Source organism: Nomia melanderi, chromosome 4 (genome assembly GCF_051020985.1).
Source record: "Nomia melanderi isolate GNS246 chromosome 4, iyNomMela1, whole genome shotgun sequence".
NCBI classification, from domain to species: Eukaryota; Metazoa; Arthropoda; class Insecta; order Hymenoptera; family Halictidae; genus Nomia; species Nomia melanderi.
The window spans coordinates 11926069-11937459 of record NC_135002.1 but is presented as its reverse complement, the minus strand read 5'-3'; the positions used below and the strand labels follow the sequence as shown (position 1 = coordinate 11937459).

Below are 11391 nucleotides of genomic sequence, written 5' to 3'. Positions count from 1 at the left end.
TGATAAAAGTTTTTGTTTCTGTTTGTATTATTTACAGAATGTTTTCAAAGTGACACCTTTTAGGTCATGAACATTGCTGTATTCTATTTGGAAATTATCATTTTACTGTAAGAACATTTATTCCTTATGGCATTTTTGCGTACACACCAGCAATCCGTGTCTTCATAGCTTGAAGAGTTGTTGATTTCATTTGGTTTACAAAGTCACAGTTAGTTAATATACTGCGTCAACATGCCACAAAGAATCAATTTGGCTCACATGCTGACATTGTACCAGAATAATTCTACAGAGATACTGTAATGTTATTGTACCTCCAAACAATACGACGTGAAGTCAAATCAAATAAGAATATATAGGCTTATATAAATCGTTCATAAGCCAAAGTGACGAATTCATTTTTCCTCCAATTATTTTAATTTTGAATGTTAGACCGTTTTATTACTATTTTAATAATATTTTATTTTCATATATTGTAATCAATTTTATCGATTTTCTCAATTATAGTTTCGTGAACTTAGTCCTCCTAGCTAACGAATAGTTCACATAATATATCCAGACTGTTTTTAAAAACAATATTTACAAGTGCATCTTACGCAAATTCAGTACCGACAAAATTTCTTTGTGTCAACTTGCCTCTGTATCAATATTTAACAGACGCGACTGAGGGAAAATGATGGAACAATCATAAAACGATAAGACAATGTTATCGTTTTCTTTTTATACTCTTCAGATTTTGAATATTGGCGGTGTAAATGTTTTGCTTCTGCCCATAACGGCACTAAGAAAGGCTGTCGTCTAAAAACTTTTCCGTTCGCTTCTTTAGCGGATCCATAGCCTTAGATTTGATTAACATTCATCGGGCAACTTATTTAGCCGTCGCTCGAATTGCATTCGTGAGTCAAGGTTTGCTTGTTTGAGAGGTAAGAAAAGAATACATATTACAACCGACGGACCATCGATCCAAGACGGGAAAGAAACGCAAGGTAATCAAAAAACCGAGTCTACGATTTCTGTTTTTAATCACGTTGCAATGTAAATTAATATGTATTATATAATGTATATTCGGTTTGCACGTCAGCCGAAGTAGTAGTCTGTCGCTTTCATAGCTATGTACCTACGTTGTAAAACATATCTCAATTAATCGTTTGGTGGTTTTCAGTGTGCATGAGCGGATATATGGACATACGTGTGTATGAGTATCGTAATGGAGATGTTTGAGAAAAGAAGCTGATTTAGTAATGCCTAAACTGAAATATAAGCCAATCGAGATTTTAATAAATGCACAGTTCTAACTTCAAAGTTAGTTTTTATAGATAAAAAAATTTGAAGAAATCGACGTAACACTAGCGCTGCCGCACATGTCAAAATGACGGTTTTCAGTTTTCTTGCTTTATATATATTGATATCTTGCAAGCATTAAATATCTAGAATAATTTAAAAATTAAATAGTTCCACTTCAATACTATAATCAGTATATGAAGAAACCAAAAAAAATCTATTGTCACGATTTTTGTAAGGACTACACGTTAATCATGTTAAACGCTTGGCTGTTCTAGCGTTAAGTGCTCGGTACAATCTAGCGTTAAAGGAGCATTTGTTTCTACCGCTACATATCACCGTGTTCCCTATTTTTCAAGAGGTATCTTTTTCAAGTTGCGTGTAACAACGATAATAAAAAGTTGCTCGTTGGTGGTTTAGTGAGGACGCAGCTTTATAAACACAATCATTTACGGTACAGTAGCGCGGTACAAGACTGCAGTATTGAATGAGCACCTTATTAACTGGGTTGAGTTTCTACAGTGGGTAATTGGAGCATTCTTAGTCGTGTCTTGATCATCCTGCTCGATCTTGCACACCCTTCTTTCTCTTCAGTACACATTCCTCTTTTGCACACTCCTCTTTCTCTCTTTATTATTATTATCATACTATATACTATTATTATATTTTAGTATTATTATTATTATTATTGTTATTATTATACTATATTCTATTACTATATTTTATTATTACTATACTTATTTAATTTATACAAGTTTTAATATTTTAGGCTTTTCATCTGTTTTTAGCATATTAAAGATTTTCTTTAACTTTCCAGATTTCAAGATATTTAGACAAGTGGATCTTGAGATATTATGTGATCCACGCCAGAAAATATGGTTTCCAGAACAACGCGTTTAACGTTTTTGTACCATCTACGTATAGAATAAATGGTTTTACAGACTGAGATACTATGTATCGGATATTTATCGTTAATCTGGAATTACAGGGTCATAAAGGGACATAAAAAGGAGCCATAAAACATCCTTTCATAATCAAGGATACAACAAATGCCAAGCAAACAAAACAAATTATTACCTGCCACTACACATTGTCAGCAGAATTTGACAAACCTAAATGTTATTTATTTATTTTTAATATAAACGAAATATTTGTCTTCCCTAGAATTACCTTATATATTTTTCGTATCGTGTACATGTTGTGCAATTATGCATTTCCAAATTTTCCATAATTCTCCATATTTCCCTGTTACGATCGAATGTTGATCGATCGAGATTTTGGGACAATGATCGTTTACTTTGAGAAATTGACTAACCTGATGGGTGTTTCGGTATGAATTCGACTGTCCTGGTCTTGTTTCTCAGCCCTTCGCCGGTACCGTCAATCCAAATATACGTTGCTTGAATTTTGTCATCTGGTTGCGGCAGAGACAGGTACTTGTTCAACAAGCTCTTGTCTAAGGCGGCATTTGGCGAGTCCCTAAGTATAGTACGCGACATTGTGACGCTGTAACACAAATGTAATAGTTGATAAGTAATTACATATGATACAATTCACGGATTTCCGTAATAAAATTAAAAGAATCTCTACGAAACACAGAATATTAAACGAAACGTTGAAAATAGTAAATTTTTGGTTAATCCGAATTTTTAGACACAATTTCTAACGCATGCCCTATCATTTCGTTCCTTAAACATTCTTAAATATTTACATTTTTTCGGATAAATTTATATTGTGGACTAGTATTTTAGTTTAATCGATTGGATTATATGAATGAATATAATGTAAAGCGATATATCTAATATACATAATAAATTTTATTTTTGTTAGGTGTTAAATAAAAATTGACAAAGTAAACAGCGTGTTCTATTTTTTCTGCTCCTGACTGTGAATGCATAGAATTCTAATTCCGATCGCGTTCAATTTTAAAATCGTATTCGAATGTCGTATTGTTAATTAAATTACAGCCTAACAACTATTCGATGCACATTGTGCTGCGGTTTTTTGAGAGTACCTAGTACATGTCTTCGTTTGTGCAGCTAACCGTATTATCAAAGAGTATTCATTCAGAGGTGAAAGTAAGACATTTCTCTGATCCGAATTTCCAATGTGCATTTATCTTTAATTGACATTACCGAAGTTATATAGGACGTTTCCGTTCCGCCGATACCAGCGAAAAAGTGGCAACGTTACATGAAATAATAAGCGGAAAAGAAAGAATACAATTTTATCATTTGGGATTTTGTTTTCGAATTCAAAATTGGAAATTGTATTGATACACGGAAATATGATAAAATATAATGTTACATTCTTGATTAATTTTTTTTATGTGTTATAACTTTCTTTCGATTAACCAACCCTATTCGGAATTAGCTACTTTCAATAATACAAGAAAAATCAAATTCGATTTTCTTAAAAATGAAACTCTAAGTGAATACATTTTATTTTTTTATGTAATCTTATTTTTGTTTGTTGAATGCAACCTTGTTCTTTTGTACTATTGTATAGGGAGTATTGTGTACAGCGCACGTCACCTAGAATCGCAAGATTCTTGTTTGTAAATTGTTTCGTTAGGTAATTAAAGTCGAAATAATTTAGGGGTAGGCATATGAATGCAATTTTATTTAATCGGAGGGTATATATGTATATATTACTCAGTTCATTCAAATTCAATATCAACTATTATACTTAAAAGGAAATATAGACATAACATATGCTTAGAATTTTTCTGTTTTTCCAATAAATTATTAATGGCAAAGTAGCTGTATCGATCAACATCAATTATCTTATATATTATAATGGTTTTCAAGGAATTTAGAAGCGTCGGTCATTAGTGACAATCACAGCAGTCAATGTGTTAAGAATGACTTGCAGGAGTTTATTCTCAAGTGGACTACAAGCGTGAAAGCTACTCTTAAGAGTTACTCTTCGATGAAAAAGATGTAGTACTGTGTGGACGTGAAATCGTCCGAGATATAAAGCATTATGTTTCGCGTGCCGGGACAAAAGACATCGGCAGAAATATAGGGTATAGAGGGACCTCGGGTTACACTTTGAATCGCGTGAAAAAATTGGAGCAAGAATGGAATTTCGTTCAAAAATCATATCCGTCTTATTGTTAATTGCTTCTACTTGCGTCAACATTAAACACGAAAATATTATGTAACTTGTGAATGTATCTATGTATGTTTATACAGCGGTGAATATACTTTTATACAGTTTTATTGCAGAGAAAGAGATCTGTCAACTTAGAAATCTTTTGTTTTGTAACTGGGAAATTCTGTCATATTCTTTTGTAAGAAAAGGAATCAATGTTTGTAGCTGAGCTATTTATTAGTTAATTTTTAATGTAATGTATATTTTTCTTTGTGTGCTTCATTGTAGAAGGCAAAATCATTTTACTGAAACTTTCCGAATCATCTTCGCGCAGTATTTTGTTCGAAAACGTAACAAAAATTTGTAATAATAACTGCCCTAGCTATAAACTCGCTTGAAATTTAATACTTAAATTGTACTTTATCACAAGAAACATTTACTGACGACATTTTCAATAATAAGTATTTTGTGGATTTTTGTTATTCAGTGGAAATCTCCAAATAAAATTGCAAATGTACAAGTAAAGTTTATCTTCAAAACTATTCGGTTAATTTAATGTACTTCACCCTTAATTTTATATCAGCAATCGCTTCCAATTCTTTCTGATACAATCACATTTGGTTTGTACGAATGAAGTTTATCGATAGAATTTTCCAATCTATTTAATACACTTTATCCTCCTATTTTACACGAATAATCGTTTCAATCCATCCTTTTTCATTTGATGTGATCGGATCAGTCTCAACCGAGAGTGCTCTCGCGGCGGACACGTATGCAGTGAAACAGATGTAGCGAGCACACGAGCATAAAAGAGATTCTCCCGATTTATTCTCGGTACATCAGAAAGATAGGTGCACCCACGTATCACGCAGCTCGCATTGAGCATCACGCGGCACGCACGCGGTCCCCGCGTGCACTCCGATCGTGTATGCCACCCTGCCAGTCGCCCACGAGCAACACCACACGCTCGAACAATATTCTCTTAAGGCCTTTAACCGATACCGAAACTCTAACGCACGCGTGCGAATGTTTCAAATACTTACAGAGGTCATCCACGAATATTTTTAGCGTTTTTGTTTCTGTTCCGACCAGCTGACCGGGGGAAGACCAGTTAACACGATACTTGTGCTCGATCAGTTCCGACGCGATAATTTTTTGTGATTTATCATTATTTCATTTGCCCAGATACATGGTGGTTTTGTAGGAACAAAGCAAGTTCGGGTCGTGTTTGTTCATTCCCGATTGTGATTATGTAGATATTCGAAATTGATAAATTTCCTAGTGTAGACTAAAGAACGGATACTTTTTGAAAAATTTGTTTGTTCTGATTTTATTGTATTATAGTATTTTATATACTGTATTTTCGGATGTGTGAGTTTTCAAAGTGATATAGTCGTTGAGTATGAATCGAGGTTGAAAAATGATTTGGTGGCCAAGTTAGAAGTATAAATACAGTGGAACCGTTGAAATAGATTGTTGTACATATATTTTAAAGATGTGATTTTTTCGATATTGCTAGATATGGTTTTGTAATTTATTTGTTTACGATGATAATAATTATTATAGTATAGTGTATTCTTCGTGAGTGAAAGTGGTCGTTATAGGTCACTATTCACAGTGGTCGGTAAATGTTCTATTTACATACAGAGTTTCAAATGAATGATAGGAAATTTACTGATTATTTTTGTTACAGTAATATACGAGAATTCCAATTATACAACGAATCGTTGTTTTTACGTGTAAATAAATTAGTAATGAACAAAACACTGTTATAACATTTGCCTTTTGTACAGATTATTGGAATAAAATTGTACCTATGTATTGTAATCTACATATTAGGTGATTTAAAGTGATTTATTATTTAAATGAATAATTGTATAGTATCATATGAGAAATTATCATATTAAAATAATATTATATGAAATGAAATTAACTAACTACTGACGATTGAAGCGTTCTAAATTTCAGTCTTGGAGAAAGAAACGATGCAAAAATATATTTCCTTACACATACATTTTGAAAATCTATATCATGAATAATTAAATGCATTAAGTAGATAAGATAAAACGAAATAGAAAATATCCTATCTCAACAATGTTCGAAACAGGCATTATATTAACATCTAATTATTATTTACAGTAACGTTAACTACATTCTGACGAGTTTTACGTGGATATTTCAAAGTTTATTTTCACATCGCGAGATGTATTGCTGTTTTATTATTTTCCGTTTTCGTGATGCAATGCAGCGTCGATACTTATTTTTGGAATATTGAGTTTTACACAAGGAAAAATGATGGCCTTATCGAAGGCTCAAGATGTAGATAACACTAATAGTTTCGTTAATAGCACTTGCACTGGAGGGTACTACAAAAGACGAATTAATCATTTTTCTCGTTAAAGTAGACTTTAAAGAAGATAACGTCCGTATCAAAAATTCTAAATGGTGGATATTGGTATTACATTTAGCATTACGTTATTTTCTCCTCACCAGTTATAGTTTTTGTGACAGTCATTTTATTTCTACCAATTTTACTTTTTCTGAGCAGAACAAAACATTCTATAAATATTATACAATATTTTTATTAGAAACTTGAATTTACTTATTACTAGAACATTCCCAAATCATGAGATTAAAAAACATTAAAATTTTTTCTGGTACAAAATTCAAGAACAAACAATATCCAACGATTCCAACTATTATCACTGTGATATTCATTACATTAATAGGTTTTCTATAATGGACAAAAATTTTATTTTACGATTGTAATTTAATTATTCGCTATAATGTATCTCACAGCATCGAATATTTGGAAAATAGTTTTAAGGCTTCCTCATGAATAAACCACTGAGAAGATCGACTTTAAATCGAGCGTTCTAATTTCGATTGAATTTCCATTAACCCTTAGGCTTATCGAAACGTATGCACATGACCTCGTATTTCCATGAATAAGGGAGAAAGGAGCACGCATAGTGTTTCATAACAAGTAGTGAACGAAGAATATAAGATTAATGATAATTATAAAGGTTCACGATCAAAGCGAACATCGCTTTCGAACATCAGCAAATGGTTCTCTGTTGCAACACGCTGCAATTAAGGCTGTGGTCAAACGAGCGTTTTTATACTGAATGTTATGACAAATTGTGACTATAAATTACGTATATTATGAACCGATGCGAAAAACATTCTCAATAACGCTCAGAAAATTGAACGAAATCGATAAAAATACTGTTTCCGAAAATTTCACGAGGTACATCTTACAATTTCCCGGTTTCGCTTTCATTCACAGATCTCATGTAACCGATGATCGAAAAGGAAAGTCACCGTGTACTCGTACAATCAAATGTTTTAAATGTTTGAAATTCGCACGTTACAATTAAGCATTATTTCATTTAAAACGTATAATTTTATGAATATTATGAAAGATGTAAATAGAATTTTGGGCTATGTCCGAAAGTTGGCTCAGTGTATAATACAGCATTGCTTAAATTCGAGTGATTAAAATTGTTAAAGTATTCAATAAACATTTGCTTTTTCTAACACTTTTAATTTTCAATAGCTTATTGTTAATATAGTATGAATAATAAAGTAAAGAAGACAACCAAATTGCACCAATTTTTGGAAATATTTATTCTTAATTTGTTCTTAACATCTTTACGATAAAGTGAAATTTTTTGTACGAGAAATGTTGGAAAAAGTTACAAACTACATATTGTTTTCAATACAGAAAACGAAATAATTTATCAGAATGTGTGGCGCCAACAGTGATACTCAATGTGAGAGCCACTGTCATCAATAATGCGGTTCAGCATAACAATATTATACCTTTCATTATTTATACACATTTAAAGTACAATATAATATAAAATTGAAAATTTGCATCTTCTTGGAATTGATTTTTTAAAAAATCACAAGTATAAGAAAAAGAAAGAATTATGCAAGAAAGCTCATATTTGTAACACTAGAAAATACAAGAAAAGCGTGTTACTTGTCAAAAATGTAAAAAAAAATTATAATTTGTTGAGTACTGTTTTCGATAGATCCTTATTGCGATTAATATTCTTTTAACAAACAGCCAAAATAATATTCGGAAAAACAAAGGCTTGACCTACATTCAAGCGCGTAGAATATCACTCTCTGTACTTCTATTTTCGTGATCGTTGAAAAGCACCGGTTAAGATAATCTAATTCTGAAAAAAAGTCTTTCAGATCGGCAAATGTTTCAAAGATGGTGTGATTTAAGAAAACACCAATTATTTCTGATTGCGTGCTTCACTGTTCTTTTGATTTGATTTTATTTAGAGCATTTTATTTTGTTAAAAACATGCAAATACTACCTTTCAGACTTTAATTAACGCATATACCTCAATTTCTATCAGTGAAAGGCATACATGTTCACTTGATTGTACAGTGTAAAAAATATTTGCAGTTTAATATAAGTTACAAATAAATTATTCACGTTCACAGAAATATAGATTTGTATGCGTAAATTTAATAGCATTCAAATTATTCAAGGATCTATTAAATTTAGTAATAAGTTCTGTTAGATACCATACAAATGCAACTTTTTATCATTGTAAATGTTATAAATTTACAAAACTTGTAGTGAAAATATGCAACATTTAATCTTCCCATGGTACAAGCTTCAACGTCTGAATATCTAAAAATCATTGAACAAATTAGTTGTTTATATGTACATGCTTTATACAATACATAACATCGCACGACTTTGCTTACAACATATCTTTTAATTGAAGTCTAGTGACCCTCTTGTTATCATTATTATCATTAATCATTCATATTAGTCATTTGCCACTAGTCTGTTAATCTTCATGCAAATTTACACTTCCTGATACGTGCTTGAAGAAACTAATACTAGAATAATATTCAATTTAAATTTGAATGAAGTTTATATTTCATTATTCTCCAGACATTTACATAAGCTGTAAATGTATAAAGATCTGCAGTTTATTCATCACACGAACTAAATAATTACTCTCTTTATTTCTTTTTTTCTAAAGTCTTTATTAGTTCTTGTTTACTATGTAAATGATCGTTTAAATTAATTTTTACATTAATCTCGACGTTCTTCTTCTTCACTGGAAAATATATTTTCCATTCTCTATTTCTCGAGTAATTTCATCATAATGTGTAATTAACACACAATTCATCAACGAACGAGAGTAATAAATCAACTAACCTAAAACATCTGCTGACGGCCTCCCATTTTGGAGCACGATTGGCGGCCATATTTTTCAGGATCGTAGTCCCGCAGAACTTCACCAAAATGCTCGAACACATTTCCAATATTTGTCGAATTGATTAATTATATCGAAATTGTTAACCCCGCAAGCAATATACGAGCGACTCGCTCAATTTAATTAAAGGGAATATCAGCTTCTCAAAGAAGTAATTCGCGATAGAACCCGATTGGAAATACGCAATAGTAACGAATTGAAAAGTTAATTAGGGTCCAACGTTGTTTCTCAGAAATTTTGATTTACGTGACAATTTCTCGCGACGTTAGACGTTCATTGAATTCTATTAAATCGTCGGACACGAGACTTGAGAAGGATCACACGATGGATCAACGCACTCTCTACTGGTTCACCATAACACAAAGCGGCGGGGATACCATTTATACAGGTATCCCTTCCATCGAATTCCAATGGGAGCACCGGTTCCATCGCATATTTCGTCCAAATTTGTGGCCGGTTTGCTTTCCCCGGCTGGAACTCTTGTTCGTCTCCGCGTTGCTTTCTTCCCTGACAGGGCGTATCGTACACAATACCAATAGTGATTATTACAACCACTTTAAACATTCGAAAGTTCGAATCAAAATGGAAAGTCGGAAAATGAAATCTTTTCACACGGCGGGTTCGTGGAATAGAGGATAATATATGCAATAATATTGAAAAGATCATGCACTAATTTTCAATTGCATGATGTTTATTAAAAATCTGTCTGATGAAAAACTTTTTAACGTGGAAATTGTTTTATTTACCTTTTCGGTGGTATTCTAACTTGTAGAATAAATTTTTCTGTGAGAAAGTAAGTTATTTCTGTCATTTTAGAAACTGGACTGTGAATATTCAAATAAATGATTATTGTTCTAGATTAATTTGTTTAGAATTAATCCAATACATTAAAGTTTTTGTTGTCTCCGCTGCAATTATTGCAATTAGTTTTAATATTTCGTCTAAGCCGATACACTTTTGGTAGTTCATTATTATCATACATGATCTCTAAAGAATAAACAATAATTATAAATGCATAAAACAACTGCGTTACATTGAATGGTAAGTTAACCAGAAAGCATTCAGAATCACTGATCTTGGAGAAATATTTTCTTTTCACAATCGAAAATAACATCTGAGTTGTAAATTTCTTTCCCCTGCTTTATCGCGTCGTATGGATAGATTCTGTCTCAGACACCAATTTACAAAATAAACTGACAAATATCTGACAAAATTGATACGCGACAGAATCTCGTTCAGTTTAAAGCTTAAGCGTGTTTAAACGATTATAATGTTACAAAAATATGCATCACGTGATTTAGGAGATTCCATGGAATTATTTTCTGTGAAACCTGTTTTTTATAGCTGTTTAAAAAATTTATATATTACATACATTAATTATTATTGAAAATTTAATTTTTTCTTCACGATTAAACCGACGTACAATTACTCTTGCAATAACTAAGTTAGACTCATTGTAAATTTAATTTTTAAATTAGACTCATTGTAAATTTAGATCATCTGCATCTTTTTGTAGTCAACGAATACAATTTGGAAAGTAAATACGTGCAATAAGATTGCAGATAACTCGTTTCTCTCTGCATGCATCGTTAAGTAAGTATCCAAGGTACGGAACAAATGTTTGTGAATGTAATGCGAAAGATCAAATGTCAATAACGGATAATGCTAATCCATCAACGATATCGGAAAGTGTGCGGCAACGGAGCATACAAAATATTTTTCGTTGATAATATGAAAATAATAATATTCATAGTTTAAC

The 11391-nt window shown here is 31.8% G+C and overlaps 1 protein-coding gene across 5 annotated transcripts in view; it reads right to left on the bottom strand.

Annotated features, from left to right (window-relative positions):
* The window catches only part of Gs2 (glutamine synthetase 2), a 38947-nt gene that overhangs the window by 4196 nt on the left and 23360 nt on the right, over positions 1–11391 (bottom strand). For 2 of the 5 annotated variants that reach the window (XM_031973375.2, XM_031973376.2), the window contains one exon: positions 2594–2784. The exons of 1 other annotated variant lie outside the window; for it this stretch is intronic. In XM_031973375.2, the coding sequence (XP_031829235.1) occupies positions 2594–2777 (184 nt within the window). In that variant the 5' untranslated portion in view covers positions 2778–2784. Of the gene's footprint in view, positions 1–2593; positions 2785–4940; positions 5154–9574; positions 10006–11391 lie in introns of those variants that run through there. 2 more of the 5 variants (XM_031973374.2, XM_076366611.1) reach the window with 2 other exon arrangements.